Below are 18,077 nucleotides of genomic sequence, written 5' to 3' on the forward strand. Positions count from 1 at the left end.
CAAGTTTAAGGTAAATTAAATTAATTTGGTTGTATATTAAACCCTGTGCTATCAGAATAGGGTTAGTTAATACAACTTGTCTCATCTGTCTAGTGATTTCCTAGACAGCTTAGTCTGAAGTGGTCTTCCATAGAACATAGCAACCTTCTAATTTATGGGCAGCCTCATGTATCACACAGTGATGTTGATTTCAGTTCTCCTGCTGAGGAGTCAAGCAATAATACCAACACTTACAAATTTAGTAATTATTTATTAATTCTCAGTATGCAATGACTATATTAAGCTAAGGTTCTTAGTTGAGATTTTGTTTTTTCCTGCTGCTTAACCATCTCGCAAACCCAGTTACAACAGTTGGCCATCATATAATATTAAGGAACAACACCATGAGACGGAGACAAACATTGCCCAAAAGTAAGTCAATGAACTTTATGGGAGATAAGCAGAGTAGTGGCAGAAATTTGGGCTTCACTGTGGAGACTCGTATTGATTGCATGCTCTTTCGATAAGCAATATGGCCAGTCCTCCTCCATCATTCTTGTGCCAGTTAATACTTATTTAATCGTGAGAGGGGCTGTTTAATTCAAATCATCACACGATCGGATTAAGTATATTAACTGGAATAATATGTAAAGCTTTGGAATATATCTCCGTTGTACTATTCATGCATGAGTCTTAACAGTGATAATTCAGTTGCACAATCCTCGTGATGATGTTGAGGCGCCTAGCATCACTAATGTTACATCAGCCCTTAATATTATCATAATAAGTAAATATTGTAATAACAAAAGTAAATCCTCATAATTAATTACTTTAAAGTTTACTGATTCGCTGCTAGTCTTGTAAGCTTAACAGAGGACGAATTACAATTAATATATAAATTTATTGTGCAGTCAATTACGTCGTAAGTGGAAAATATTTCCCACAATGCCCAACCTCCTGGGTGTAAGATATAACCGAAATATGAAGTCAATTGATATAATAGGAGGTGTCTATAAGGGCTTCGGATTTGCATTTCTGCATTTGACATAGTGGCTGGAGCAACTTACTGAACTGCACAAATATATTGCAAAAGTGTTTCAACATTCACCATCATCAGAACTCTTACTTCCATTCCCTGGGAAGGCATCAGCCTGGAGGAAACAAAAAAATAATATATGGAAAGATGAAAAAAAGAAATATACATTGTGTTCATTTCTGCACATACTCAGTAGATACCCCAGAGTTTTACACTTGTGTTTCTATAGTTAATATATTCAAATAGGTATATATATTGGAAGGAATAGTTGGTTAATTAAGAGCAATGTTGGACGTGTGTTGAGGCTGTACATGAGGCCTGTGTGATGGGGTTTTTAAGCATCACGTAGCTAGTTTTTTGACACACTGTACTCCCCTTCATATAGTCTAGGGCAGCTGCACAAACGCAGATGTACCTAAATGTGTTAATATAAAAAAGAGGTTTCATTTGATTGATTACTCAAGTTGGTTTGGTGTTGACTCAGGTCCCATCAACCTCTGGATTTCTAATAAGGCTACAAAAAATTAACTGGTCAATCAGCAATATACTTTAGTCCTGATATGTAGGTCGAGTAAGCCCTCAGTTTATATACTCTAAGGAACTGTGTATAGAGTGATGAGATATGTTAAATTTGTTGTACAGAAAGTGGAGCTCACAGATTTTCCTGACATATTTAAAAACAAAATATTATCTAATTACCATTTGTTCATTGCAGAAAATTAAGCTCAAGTTAAAATGTAACTGGATAAAGTTCTTTAAAGAAGTTGATAATTTTCAGTCTCGCAAGGTGCAGATTAAGAGACAAATTGAAACTTGTATTTGAATTTATCAACGAACCATGACTTTCGTAATTTAGATAAATATTTTAGGATTTAATTTCAACAAACATAAATTATTTACTGATAATATATATATATGTGTAAAAAGGGGACCAAACATATTAAGTTAATTAGAGCGTTGCATGTGCAGCATAAGCCCTACATTAAGCTTACAGCTTGGTTTACGCTTAATATTTTTCTGCGTTTTGAATGTCTATGATTGCATTCGGATTAGGACTTTGCTTCTTTTCTGTTGCAAAATCATTGCAAAGTGTTAACATTGCTATCTCTTGTTTTCAACTGGCAAAGAGGTGCCTCTTTTTCTGTGCACTCTATGTCGTGAAGATAAAGATCCTTTGCGAAAATGACGGCACAGTTCTGGCGTCTTTCTCCACCTGGCTCGCTTGTGTAGCTGAAAACGAGAAATAAAAACCAGTTTATATAAATAACATTCACGAATAGATACCTAAATTTACTCTACTATTTTTGTATTGCAATAAAATTTTCATAATTCCATGTTTTTGTTTACGTTAGAGAAATTATAAAACCTTTTATTGCCCATGTTCCTATAGTTTGAAAACTGGGGCCCATGTAATATTACTTCATCCTCCCATGCCTTTGTTATGCATGAAAAAATATTGTTCTCTCTCTATATATATATATGTACATAACTCAGGGAGTGCCTGTCTTGTATATAACTCAGAAAGTGCCTGTCTTGTATATAACTGGGAGAGTGCACGTCTTGTATATAACTCAGAAAGTGCCTGTCTTGTATATAACTGGGAAGCTTGAAGCTGTTATTGACCGAAAATCATCTAGGGCACCAACACCATAGTTCCTCATACTGTATTGAAAAAGTTGTGAGCATAAGTGCTTCTAGAGAGAGATGTGAAATCCTCTGGAAAAAAAATCTGATCAAGAAATTACCTGTCTGATCCGAACAGGTGATGTTTGTTATAAACTTTGGAGAACAATCATAATGTTTGGGCAGTGTAAGGTAATCAACTGGGAATCTTTTAGATGACAATATTATATTCGGGGGAAGGGGGTGGGGAGAGTTATGTATTCTCGTCTCTCAAACTAAAAGACAACTGCATATATCATCTCTTAAACTAATAACAATTGCTTATAATGTATAATTTTTATTTTATTTAAAAATATAGTACAAGGGAAGTGTCAGACATTGGAAATCCCCCAGTAAAAAATCATTTTTAACACTATCCAGCTCCTGCTCCGAATAAACAGTACGTTTTAATACTAAATGTTATAAATACAATACTGACTATCAGCATAGTACATAAATACACTTAAGACCCAGCATCGAACCTAAGTATTGTGAATATTAGAGTTTACCTGAAAAACTGAATAGAAAACCATGACCTATCCTTAGGAGTGTAGGAAGACAAGCATGTAAATAGCATTTATTGCTTCTTAATTACAATTAGTATTTAACATATAGCTAGATTGATATTACAATTTTATAAAACCAAAATCTTTCAATAAATTATTAAGTTACTCAGGATATTTTCAAGTTTTGTATAAAATCTCTATTGTTTAATAAAACTGAAAAAGATATTCTTTATATTTAATTTTTTTTTTATTTTTTTTTTTACATAGAATTGAACATTACGATTACAGATCACGATGCATTATAGCCAGTCGTCGTCGAGAGCAGATGTGTCTCACAGCCGCTCTTCATTTCTAGAAGCCATTAGACCTCCTGTCTCTGATTCGAGACCCGTGTGGTTGTCGGCAGTTGATTACGTCCAACAGATAGCAAGAAACAAGGAAGATCAACAACGGCCAAGAAGAAATCGTCAGTTATTGGCCAGCAAGCCGGCAGGAGGGGCGCCGCCAACCGCCATCTCTGAGCCAGCCACCTGCCACCTCTACTCTCCACATCCTCCACTGTTCCAATCCATCCTCACCCTTCTCTCCTCAACCCAACCACCCAACCCACACGTCATTCATCGACTATTCTCCATTTTCACCTCACCACTCATCCCACCCCCACCTCACCACCATCACCCCACTGCACCGTTTTGTACTGATCTATATGTACTAACCCCTATCTTTCTGATCTGTTACTCTACTCCTACTCTTTCGCCACCTGATGTAACTGATTCTGCGCAAGTACCACGGCCAATCAGTAGTAAATCTGGTCACGTAAATCATTTTACACATAAGGGGCATAACTGGCCGACCCCTCACAGTGTTCAAGAGAGAACTGGATAAGCACCTCCAAAGGATACCTGATCAACCATGCTGTGATTCATACGTCAGGCTGCGAGCAGCCGCGTCCAACAGCCTGGTTGATCAGTCCGGCAACCAGGAGGCCTGGTCGACGACCGGGCCGCGGGGACGCTAAGCCCCAGAAGCACCTCAAGGTAACCTCAAGGTACGCAAAGAGTCGGGGCAACTGTGTCGCCATTGTAGCATGGTTAGGCTATGTTAAGATTAGGAACACTTTGTGCCATTCTAGGATTTCGACTAACCATTAAAACTTCACTCTCACGAGCCATTATTACCAGCCACCAATCATGCTACCACCATCATCATGCCAGTAATACTTAAAACAAGGTTCGTTGAACCTTATAAACTTGATAAAACCCAGATTTCCAATGTTCTTGGCACCCATGTTGAAGTTTCACCTGTTGAAACCTATCATACAACCAATGGGGTAATTACTTTGCTTCCAACTGAAGATGACCTTCAAAAAATCCTACATCCTGATAAAGCGTCGGCACTCCATGCAGCGGACGTAATTCCCGTTGCTACTGGCAAATTCCAAGCTAGGAGGACTGTGTTTGTGTTGCGGTTCAATTGCCAAATAGCTAGGGACCACAGCGACGATGAAACACGTGAAGAAATCAATAGAATCAATGAGCAACAAGCCATACAAATACACAGACTCACCAAAGAAGGCAACCCACGCCCCACTCTAAAGATAACGTTTGCTACTACTGCCATGCTACCCAGGTGATTGAACAGGGATTTAAGTGCTTTGGGTACATATCAACACCTGAACAAATCTCAAAGAACGTTTCACTGATATTAAGCAATGCTTACGGTGATTCAGGTTCGACAACGTGGTGAACAAGTGTCCTGCAACAACAAGCACTTGTAGCATTTGTGCTGAACACCATAAATTTATGGATTGTCCCCAACCTGGCAATCGAAAATGTGCCCTTTGTGGAGGTGGACATTTAGCAATATCTCCTTTGTGTCCAATGAGGAAAGCAGCAATTCAGAAAATCCTTGACAAGGCCCAAACCTCACAACCTAACCAGTCGCAGACGACACCAAATATGAACGCTGCAACATTCCATAACATGCCGGGTCAAAGTATGACCACAAACCAGGCTTCTCAGCAGACATCCTTACCTAACCAGCATAATGCTTGGGTGGGCCAAATTCACCCAACAACGTCAATGTCATAGGCGCCTTCTGATGCTTCGGTACAGGTCCTAATAGCAATTGCAGCAAGATTTGCACGTAATAACCCATAATTATTTTCCACCACAATCAATAAGTTTTTGATGGCTAACAATCTACCTACAGTCGCAATCCCAGATGATGCATTCGCATCCAACCCTGAACAATCATCGCAAACTCAGTCACCACACCAACAGGCCCCGGTCTCTGAACCCACAAAAAATGAAGCAACCAACGCCATGCAATATACAACAAACTCCACTGTCCCACTCACCACCTCACAGATCTCGACCAAACCACCTTTCTCAGACTCCCCATGTTGAAAAAAGTTTCCAACACTAATACATCATTTCTTGTATTACAATACATCATTATTGTATTAACCATAGTAATTAATAACTCTACTAATTTGTAGAACTAATTCAATTAATGTTTTATTGCGACGCAATATTTTTTTTTATAATTTTATTACATTTTATTACATTTGTATATATTTTATATAATTCTCAGTAAACAAATTTTCCAAATCATCACCGAACATGAGCCTTAAACCCCAAATGTTATACCTGATCCTGCCTCGCAAGAATTTCAATATTTTGTCTACTGAGTAATCTTCCTGCCTGCCTATCCACACACAAAAAATGTAATCAGAAAGTAACATGATTATTGTATTCCTAATTTTCTTGCATTTTATGTCAATATGAAACATTGAAAACCTCATTAACTCCACTCTAATACTTGGTCCACATAAACCTTGAAGAGTGTCTCTAATCCAGTTTACAAGAACAACTTTCTGCTTACAGAAATAAAATATATGCATGTTATTCTCAATTTCAGTACATTGGTCGCAATATTTGCCAAATTCTTGCCACAGTCTCAATGACGCCGCGAGGTAGCTACGGGCTAAAACATGAATCTCTCCACATTTAGTTGCATCTAAACAGAGTTTAGTTAATTACGTTCCCTTACTAAGGATAATCGTTTATTTAGTTGATTATTTACGTAACATATTATTACTTACTGAATTCGTTCATTTAGGTCTATTAACATCTATAGTGGAAAATAATGCAAAGTAAAGCAATTCATGATATTTCTTTATGCAGTCTTAATAAGCTGACATGCATTGTGCAAAAATATATTGCACCTTAATACATTATTTAGTGACATAAGCACTTGTCACCAGTCCTTGCCTTCCCAATTAACTGCAAGTAAAAATAAAATACTTTGAGCGGGCAGCGCATGCGTAGCACAGCCAGGGAAGAAGGAGACATCACTTGCTTGCGTCGCCCGACGTATATGGCTCACCTTATGGCGTCGCCCGACTCCGACGAGCGACGCCATATTAATAACTTGCAAGTGAGAGACAAAACTGTAGCAAAGAGTTTGCTTAGTTTAATTATTCGTTCTTACAATTACACGAGCGTTGCCACGTTAAATTGGCAATCACTAGCCGTGTCCTGGAACCAGAGTGATACCAAATCCGATGTCAACGTCCTTCACACAGCAGCTGCGGACAAAGGATTGCATCGTTCTCTCCACCGACGGACACGCGGCTCGGCAACTAAAAATTTTCTATTTGTTATACTGTGTGCACATTTAACATTTAGACTAATTTTCGTTAGGTCATTTAATTACAACAAAAACCCAGTACGTCTCTTCTTTAGCAATAGTCTTAATTTGTAAAGAATTAAATATTGCATTAATACCTGTAGACAAATTCTACAGTGATTGCTATATTCAGTAGGAGCATTTCCTTTAATTTAGGATGTATTATTAATAGGCGAGTAGAAAGCTTCTTTAGTCTACTTGCCTTGCAGCAACCGGGTCCACGTCAAGCGAGGTACTAGGCTGTCCCACCTTCAGGCAACAATTTTGTCAGACGCAATACGTCATCAGGAGTGTGGCAGTTAACTTCACACCTCTCGCAATTCACAGCTAAGCTGTATAAGTTAATGTAGATACTAATAACGTAGACATTTTAATGATCTCCCATTGAGATCCATGTTACTAACCACTGGTAGTAATACTAGTCTATTGTAGTATCTTGAGGTCCATTCGCCTCTACTTATTATTGCTCAATTTTGCAATTACTTATTTCATTTACTTCAGTGAACGAATTACACTGAAATAATGTCAAAGATACAATAATCTTTTGGCATATAATCCCCCATTTTGGGTGAGAAGATTTGATTCATAAATTACAGTCCCTTTAATATTCAATGTAATATTTATCAATATTCAATGTAATATTTATCAATATTCAATGTAATATTTATCAATATTCAATGTAATATTTATCAATATTCAATGTAATATTTATCAATATTCAATGTAATATTTATCAATAATATCCATAGGACATTAGTTCATGGATTTAATAGTAAACCAATTGCTCTACCCATTTTCCACTTTTCTTTTAAAAAGTGGTGGTCCTTCGCAGCTATCGAATTAGCATCAATTTTTATGAATTATATGAGTCAAGTTTTCCCACACATGTCAACGCAGCAGAGGTAACCATTCTACCTCACATATGGAAGGGAATGGGTATCACTATCATGGTAAACCCGAACACACAGTCAATTCACGTTTCATTCCTATCTCACCTGCCCCCTTTGATCCATCCTCAACAAGCGAGAGTATTGATATCCACGTTGAAGACTCAGAAGAGGAGCCTTCTCAACAACAGGAGGCGGCCACTGTGACACTCCCTGCCCAAATCGTTCAGACAAACAGCTCCACAAGTAACCACTGCAGTAGTAGAAGACGAACAAGCCTCAGGAAATGAATATGAAGAAGATGATGATGAAACGGAAGAGAAAGAGGAAGAGGAAGATGTAGCAAAAGAGGAGGAAGAAGAAGAGGAGGAGGCAGAGCACAATCAGGGGGCAGGGGAAGCACACCAGATAAGGAAAACGAAATCTTTACAGACAGCTAAGGAAAAAGGCCACCAAAAGAAGCAACCTGAAAGGTCACCATACCTCTTTAGAAACACGAACTAATAATGGGGATTACAATTATGCAAGTTAACATTAGGCACTTTTTCAACAACAAATATTTACTAGAACTAAAAACATGCAACTATCACCCTGAAATCATCCTATTAAACGAGACTTGTGCACGCCCAGACCAACACATCAAACTTCATGGATACACGACTATTGAAAGGAACTCTGGGCTGAATAGAGGTGTTGCGGTGCTCATTAAGCTGGGGTGCTCCTTCACCAACATCTACCTCCAAGAAGAAAATGCGTTAGCAGTGGAAATAGTTACGAATCATGGCCCACTTGCTATTTTAACTACTTACATCCCCCAAGGCCAGCACTCCATCCCTTCGAGAGCCATTCACAAGGTGCTCAACAGAAATGTCCCAAAGATCCTTGCAGGGGACATTAATGCACACCATGCAGCATTTTTCAATGACACCAATAGAAGTAATGCCATCAAAGGTCGACTCTTAGATAACCTCATGACAGCGAGGAACTTAACGTTCTTGGGTCCTTAATTCAAAACCTTAGTAAGAAACCACCAAGGAAAACCTGATATTATACTGACAAATCTTGAATGCAATATTCACGGTAGAATTGCACAGTAGAATTCTCCCAGGTAATGATGTGGAGTTCAGATCACATACCTGTTATTCTCCACCTCCAAGCATCTCCCTTTAGAATTCTAGGATTCCTCGGACCCAAACTAATTATACTGACAAATCTTGAATGCAATATTCACGGTAGAATTGCACAGTAGAATTCTCCCAGGTAATGATGTGGAGTTCAGATCACATACCTGTTATTCTCCACCTCCAAGCATCTCCCTTTAGAATTCTAGGATTCCTCGGACCCAAACTAAGCACGCTTCGACTTCGCCCATATATATGGAGCTCCTTGGCATTGATCCAACTGCTGATCTTGACAATCAACCGGTCCAGAACATTGACGCAGTAATTGCCTCTATACATGCATCACTGAAACAACTATGACCAATTGTGACCTAACTAACACCAGAATAATTCAGCAATACAAACCGACCAGAGAGAGATCAAGGATAAAATGAGGCATTACCAACAAGTGTGTGTGAGGCGCCTACGCACAGGCCAGCCAACCCTCCAAATCATTCAATCTCTGAGACGTGAAGTCTTAGGCCTCACGCTCCTACACAAACGTCATATTTGGGGTACACTAGTCAACCAAGCGAACCAGTACAAGAGAGAACCTGCTAGTTTCTGTTGAAAGATCAGACAACTCCTAGGATTGTCAAAGACACAGGTGTCCCACCTCAGCTATACATATACTGATGACAACAACGAGGTACTAACCACCAGAGTGCATGATGCACAGCTGCAGGCTAATCTCATGGGATTAGTTTGGATGGAAATCTTTACAGAAAACAACAGCCAAATCAACAATGACATCCACCGTACAGTCGACCACTGAGTTGCTGAAAATGTGGAGAAAGTCTCGCAGGCCTCTAATGAACACTGCACTCCTTGACCCTGACCGCCCAATCACCCGACCCATCACCATCACCAGCTGTTAGAAGTATTACAGAAAACGAGGAACAAAGCACCAGGTTCATCAGGAATAACAGTCAACCAACTGAAGTTTCTACCTCTCAACTACCTGCAGTCCCTGCTCAACGTCTTTAACGCCATCCTCGTTTCAGACCACTTCCCACAGGTATTTAAAACTGCCAAAATGATCTTTATCCCGAAGCCAGGCAAAAGCAGACATGTCCCTGGAAACTATAGGCCTATCTCCCTGTTGGAGTCGACCGTGCTTTGATAAAATACTCTCAAATCGTATTAACTACTACATGGAATATCTCCACTTGTATACTGAAAAACAGTATAGTTTTAGGAACCACAGATCAACACAACACGCCATCAATATCATTTATGATGCAGCAGACAGTATCAGGAAACAGCACCAGACAGCATTAATAGCAACCAGAGATGTCAACAAGACCTTTGACAGTTTATGGCATAATGGTCTGCTCTTCAAGCTGCAATCTATACCACACCACAACTGGACCCTCCTAAGACTAGTAAAGAATTTTATAAGCAATAGAACGGTGGTTCCAGTGTTTAACAACAAGAAAGTTGAAGCCTTTATCCCGACAGCAGGAGTTCCTCAGGGATCGTGCATCAGCCCACTCCTCTTCAATATCTTTGTAAACGATTTGCCACGCCCTATTTATAACGACACTATTATTACTCAATTCGCGGACGATGTCATTCATGTAGTGTCGTCGATGCCTGCTGGCTAAGGAACTAAACACAATTCAGTCATAAGGAAGACGAAAGAGGAACTAGCAGCCATAGCAAGTTGGGAACAAGACTGGAAAATCGTGACAAACCCCTAACAAAATTCAATTGTGCTCGGTGGGCAGCTGGGTTAGTACACTTGGGGTCATCGACATCGGTGGCACGTCAGTACAGGTTCAGAACTCCACTACAATTCTGGGCTATGTAATATCGAGGCTTTTAAATTCCACTGAGCATATCAATAAGAAAGTAGCCGTAGCTAAAGCACAACTAGCTCGGCTGTACCGATTCAGGCAAGCTCCTCAACATGTGAAGCTACACCTATACAGAATACTCATTCGACCTATCCTGGAATACGCATACACCCCGCTTGCTCTTACTAAACAGTCAAAAACGTTGAAACGTCAAAGGGTTCAAAATAGAGCACTCAGATTTGTAGCCGGAGTGACACTTGCCGACAAAATTCTCCACACCCAGTTAAAGACAGACCCGTTAAATAGACGCCTAAACAAACTCTCAACAAAGCAGTTATACAAAATGAAGAACACCTACTTACCAAATCGTGACGATCCCTTTATGGTATAAAACACTACTAACTATGAGATACGAGACCAGCCCCACAGAACAAGGAGGATGTCACTACAATACACACAGAAATCAAAATTGCGTGATGCATCAATTGAACAAATCCACAAGGGCCGTGACGAGGATTCGAACCTGCGTCCGAGAGCATCCCAGATGCTGCCTTAATCGAATGAGCTACGACATGGTCAAAAGAGTTGAAACCGAAGTTCTACTGACCTTATTGGATCCTGCAGCCTCTACTAGACAAAAACAAGGGTTTTACACAACTTCCCCATACACTCAAGCTATGTCAATAGGCCGTTCTCCCTCTTCGCCCTTACTTCATTACATACAGAAATCACAATTGCGTGATGCATCAAATGAAAACATCCACAAGGGCCGAATTCGAACCTGCGTCCAGGAGCATCCCAGACGCTTCCTTAATCGACTGAGCTACAACATGGACAAAAGAGTTGAAACCGAAGTTCTACTGAACTTACTTGATCCTGCAACCTCTCCGAGACACAAACTAGGGTTTAACACAACTTCCCTATGCACTCAAGCTATGTCAATAGGCCGTTCTCCCTCATCGCCCTTACTTCATTACATACAGAAATCACAATTGTGTGAGGCATCAAATGAACAAATCCACAAGGGCCGTGACGGAGATTCGAACCTGCATCCGGAAGCATCCCAGATGCTGCCTTAATCGACTGAGCTACGACATGGTCAAAAGAGTTGAAACCGAAGTTCTACTGAACTTACTGAATCCTGCAGCCTCTCCGAGATACAAACCAGGTTTTACACAACTCCCTCATGCACTCCAGCTATGTCAATAGGCCGTTCTTCTTGTTTGCCTTTACTTCATTACACACAGAAATCACAATTGCGTGATGCATCAAATGAAAACCCTGGTTTGTGTTAGTTCAGTAGAACTTCGGTTTCAACTCTTTTGACCATGTCGTAGCTTAGTCGATTAAGGCAGCACCTGGGATGCTCCCTTACACAGGTTCGAATCCTTGTCACGGCCCTTGTGGATTTGTTCAATGTCACTACAACAAAAAGTCAGGCGGTACATCCACAACAGGAATTATCCATGGCCAGGATACTTAGTAACCTACCACGTGATGAGGAATGGGAACATCCTGATCCATTATACACCTAACAGGCCCGAACTATAAACTAACAAGTCAACATCTGACACAAATACCTCTACCAACCGGGACAAAATCATTGTGTACATCAACAACAAGCTCCTCTACTAACCACACATTCGTAAGTCACCACAGCACTGTTCTCCAGGTGCGGCACTAAGAGTAGGACTTTGTCCTCGCATGACAACTTTTCTCCTGTTGTGCAGTAGCTACAGCTTGCTGCTACTGGCAGTCAGCAATCATTCATATAAAAAATCTTCCTCATCACCATCATCTATGAGTGCAGTCTTGCCTAGCCATCAATTCATATATCAACTCACATCACTCCGTAATCACTTACAAAGCCAAAGTGGTTGGGCCACTACCCTGTCCTCCCTACTCTCCACCTAACCTCCCAATCCTCCTTCATGTTTTCTTAAATCCTTCCCTTGCCTCTTCCATCCCCGGCTTGCCAGCTCTTTAGGACATTTTCAAGTTTCAAGAATTGAATATGAAAACTTCCAACTAAAATTTTGAGTGTATAAACAGAAAATGAGGAGAATATATGGAGAGGTAAATGTAAGGGAACAATTAAGTGTATTTATGTACTCTGCAGACAGTCAGGAATGTACTTATTACATTTAGTATTAAAACGTACTGTCTATTCGGAGGAAGGGTTGCACCACCACATATATGATTATACTCTTTTTCAGCTTTGTTATCTTAATTTTCGTGCTACGTCGTTCAATTTGGTATCAAATTGTTCACAATAGAATGCTGTAAGGGAATATTTAGATATAAGAACATATAAGTCTCACTCTTCCTTACTTTAAACATGCCGCGCACCGCCAGGTAGTCCATGCATTGCCCATGAGCTCACCACCACATTCAAATGTCTATACTCTGATCAGTTGTCCGACGTCAATTTTTGTGCTACGTCGTTCAATTTGTATCAAATTGTTCACAATAGAATGCCCTAAAGGAATATTTACATATAAAAGCAAATATTACGACAACGTTACCAATAGTATATGATAAAATTCTTTGTCATGAGAATAACACCTGCTTTTCTTCATTATTTACTCCCAACTGTGGGGTGGGGATGCCACGTGGGATATACAGAGCATGGGGAGATGCTGGTGTGCATTTTAAAACAAGGCCTCACAGTATTAAAAAAAAAAAAGAATTTTTACAAATTTTTAAATATATGACGCTATATGTGTCATTGGGTCTACTCCATATTTTGGTTGTATGACGTCGACGCCGTCATCGGGCTGCGAAAGTATCAAAATTAATTAATTGTTAATGCCATGCCTATCTAGCCAATTTTCCCTATTTAAGAAAATTTCCACAAAATTCGCCCCAAATTTGCCATGTGATAGCACAACCAAAGTTAAATTTACCTCTTCCCCAGGTTTTTTCCCTATCCCATCTAAATTTAATGTGCATTTCCAATACCCTATATCCAGTGACCGCATATTACACCCTATCCCCAAGACCATTTCATAGTTTTAGTGTTGTGGCTAATGCCAAATTTATCCCAATTTATGAGAATTTTCACCAAATTTAGATAATATAAGACAATTTCCACAAAATATACCATATCATAGCGCAGCCAAAAGCCCAATTTACCCACGTTTCACCAATTCCATATAAATTTAATGTGTATTTTCAATATCCAGTCATTGAACATCTTACCTCATTCCTATGACCATTTCATAGTGATAGTGCCGTGTCCATCCAGCTATTTCCAATATCCAGGTGTGTTTTCTTGCAAGAATCGTACCAAACAAGACCTAACCTTACACGGCTAAGACCAGACAATTTCCACCAAATTTGTCTGATTTTACTATATCATAGCACAGCTAAAAGTCCAATTTACCCAAGTTTCACCTCTTCCATATAAATTTAATGTATATTTCCAATATCCAATATCCAGTCACTACATATTATACCCCATTCCCAAGATCATTTCATAGTGATAGTGCTGTGTCTATCTAGCTATTTTCCAATATCCAGATGTGTTTTTCTAGTATCGATCCTGCCAAACAAGACACACCACAACCAGCTAAAAAAAGGGTCGATTTTTTTTGGTGGGTGTAACTGCAAATGTTTTTTGGTTAACTTTGAGTGGATTTTAAGTTTTTTTTTTATTGGGGGGGGAGGGTTTAACTGCAAGTGTTTTTTATATAGTTTTTTTTCATGGTTGCATAAAATCATGTTTGTATATTTGTATGTGGGAGTTTGTATTTATGAATATAATTTTTTTATTTATTTTGTATGAAAGAGTTCTTACTTGCTTGTAAAGTGCATAACATTTCGGATGCCTGTTTGGGTATTTGCGCTAGTTTGTGTGGGTTTTGATAAAGTTTTTTGTTGTGTTTGTGAATGTCACTGCATACATAGGTAAGATTAAGATTTGTATTTGATTTGAAATTAGTTTAATAGATAAGTTCTCCCCTGAATGTGTTTTGCAGAAAAAATATAACATTTAAATGAACATTGTAATGAATCATTTAGAGATATATAGGGGAGTGAGGAGAAATTTGCTACTGTCCAATAGCGTGGACGTTAGGGGAACTGAACACAGACCTGCATGATGGGCACAGTCCCGTGTAAAGAGAAAAACAATGGTGCGAAAGAGAATATGCGAAAAATATGGGATGGGCAAGAGAGAGAGAGATGAAGAAACATTGGGTGGGGAAAAGAGAAAAACTTGTAAGGAATAATATTGAAGTTATTTATCATTTTTAAATATAAATAACTTTAAGATTGCAGGGTCTTATAGAATAACATATATACATATTCTGACTATTCATACTTATTATATATATTTTAATTCTGTGGTATTAAAATGGTTAAATCCATCCAAACCTGGATCATCAAAATATATGTTTTATAATATCTGGTAAATATTTGTGTAATATTTACTATAAAATCATTATAATACATGATTGCACTTAATTTCGATGGAGGAGCTTTATATAATAAATATAACTCTGTTTATATTTTACTTATTATTTTAAATAAATATAGTTTTGCGAAATCATGTCAATTTATGCGTGCGCGACCGCGGCGACTTTCCGGAGGACGGGAGGGATCGGGTGGGTATTTGTCAGTGCAGCGGTCTGTGAAGGGACGCTCCCCAAGTTTTGGGGGCACCAAGTTTATTTAGTGAGCGAGTTTATTTAAGTTCACTGCAGTTTTTATTCAATGAAATACATCACAAAAATAGATAAAGTAGCTTAGACTAAGGAATAGAAAAGCTTAGACTATTTCTGTCTTGGCCATATTTATGGTTAAGATCAAGGTGCTCGCACATATTATTGCCCCTGAGGATCTTTCCATGAGTATAGGGAATATAGAATTTCCGGGGTGCATATAGCTTCGCCGATTAGACTAATGAGAGGAGCTAAATGAAATCATCCTCACACTTTTAAAGGTAGGGGGTCTCAACATTTTCAAACCCTTCGTGCTCGACACCCCCCTTACTACCATCAAAGGTGATTATTTCTTCACATTCTATTTATCAACTTCCTTTTGAAATGGGAGGAAGAAAAATGCACATTAATAGTAGTCGCTTTTATAATTTATTGGGATCCCCCCACCACAATATCTGTGACCATTGCGATGTTAAATATACAGTTTAATACATAATATGCACTAATTCCCAAAAAGATATACACATATTAAACTGTTCAGAATCAAACACTAAACAAATTCTTACCTGAGAATATAAATATTATATACTTCGAACTGTAAAAATATCGTATCGCTATTTGAATTAAAAAAATTAACTGACTGCATTTGTGTTAATAGGAACTCTTGTTTGTTGCAGTTAACCTCATTTCCCAAGAATATATTTGTTCTCATACAAGTCCTTATTTCGTCCGGGGTCATGGGCCTCCTCCCGAGCTCTGGGGATGCATTTTTATTTTATAATGATGTGATCTTAGCATAGGGAACGATTCCAATATGATAAATATTCTATGGTTGAATGATTGATTGTTCATACAAGCCATTAACTACTACAAAGCTTACACAAGAAATGGAATCTTCACTTTAGCTACAGAAAACGGAGAATCTGAGGGGTAACTGAGATAAAAAGCTTCAAGCTGACATCCCTGCCCCTTATTTTCTGAATATAAATGCGTATCTTGCCCTCATTTTAAATTATACAGAGTACTGCATGTTCATTTGCCTTAGGGGTAATACTAAGGGTCACATTTTATTAATAGAAAGTAAACTGAGGGACCTGATTCAGATAATATGCACAAGAATTGTCGATGGTGCATTTATACCATCCAAACCCAGGTGGAATTTGAATCTATTCAGGCCTTTTTTTTAAACCTCTAATATGACTCCAACATGCATGCCCTGTTTCAATGTTTGCATGCCACGTCAAAGAACCCCACAACACAATGAACACTCAATATCAGCCCCCTAAAAAAAACTATATTCAACTTGTTTTTAGTGATGAGATCGACCCCTCCTGGGCTCAACATTGCCAGGGGTCCTCGCCTCTAAGTGAGTCCCTTGGGATGACCCAACCTAGTCACCGGTTTGGTTATTGTCAATGTACTGACCAGAGGCCATCACAAACCATTAAAGAAAATTGAGCACAGTTTAATGATTAACTAAACTATTCAGTTATGCTTCTTCCATCCTGCACTTCATTCCCATTTTTACTTCAAATATGCATGTATTATCCACCCAAGCACATATCCAACATACACACACCTATTGAAATACAAATGTTACGATACCAAACATGTCATGTCATGTTAGACAAAGCCCACAAAATACAATCAAACCTCAAGGCACAATTTGGTGAGCATATGTGAACCCCAGAGAAGATCTTGTTTCACTTGGTGGCCCAGGGGGGTCTAAGTCAGGACGACACTGCCCAATCGCTACCAAAACCAATTCATTATTTGTTGTCGGAAAAACCGACACCATTTACTAACATTTAATACAATTGGCAAATAATACTGCTGCTGTTTTGTTATAAACAAATTCACTCATTGAAGACGTGGCACAGTGGAAATTTCCTCCTGTAGAAAACGAGATACCATTGCCACATGCAGTCATTAAATTCACCAGCCAAATAGTGGGAAACATCCTTAATAAATCAGTTATTGGACTGTAAACATCATAAAAATATTTCCCTTGAATCAACGCAACTATCAGGGTTAAAAATAGAGTAAATGTGGGCCCTGTAATCACTTCTTGACATCTGAACAAAACAACCAAGACGTCAATGGGAGGAGGGCCACAGTCAGTCACCATTAATTTATCAACAAAGTCTCCCAAAGTCATCAGAGTGCTTGTTGCAGAGATGTGTTACCCTCCATGCACCTAGATATGGCACAGGTCACAGCAGGCATTCAGGTTCCTCCCAAAAGGGAGGGAGACACAAGTATCCAAATGAGTGGAGAGAGCGAGGGACAGCTAACCACCCCTGCTGACACTATCTTTGTCCACCCTCCCATGCCCGCCGATGTCTCAGCCCACCCGGGGGATGGAGGGGACTCGCCCAACTAACCAGGAACCCCTCAGTCAAGAACACGTTCCTGTGGACAATGCACCTAAACGTGCACCCAGAGGCGCACCCAGAGGACCCAGAGGAACGTACTGGGTTTGTGACGAAACTCAGCCTTTGAAACGATGTAACCCATCGCCAACACAACGGCTGTGAGGGTTCATGGATGGAACCTGTAGAGAGAGAAGGCCCACGAGTCCCCCCGGCACGCCGACACATTCAAAAAAACATCATGTCATCAGATGATCTCTTGGGTGCCATCAAAGCATCCACCACCAGAACTCTTCCCCACATTCCTAAAGCAGTGCGC

General features: G+C 39.3%; 1 protein-coding gene across 1 annotated transcript in view; it reads right to left on the bottom strand.

The window, feature by feature from the left end:
- Positions 1 to 230: 230 nt before the first annotated feature.
- The window catches only part of LOC123761436 (galactose-specific lectin nattectin), a 165,920-nt gene continuing 148,073 nt past the window's right edge, over positions 231 to 18,077 (bottom strand). Inside the window, exon 4 of the mRNA XM_069316127.1 lies at positions 231 to 2,245. Within this exon, the coding sequence (XP_069172228.1) occupies positions 2,095 to 2,245 (151 nt within the window). The 3' untranslated portion in view covers positions 231 to 2,094. The remainder of the gene's footprint in view (positions 2,246 to 18,077) is intronic.

The sequence above is a fragment of the Procambarus clarkii genome, chromosome 7 (assembly GCF_040958095.1).
Source record: "Procambarus clarkii isolate CNS0578487 chromosome 7, FALCON_Pclarkii_2.0, whole genome shotgun sequence".
In the NCBI taxonomy this organism is placed as follows: Eukaryota; Metazoa; Arthropoda; class Malacostraca; order Decapoda; family Cambaridae; genus Procambarus; species Procambarus clarkii.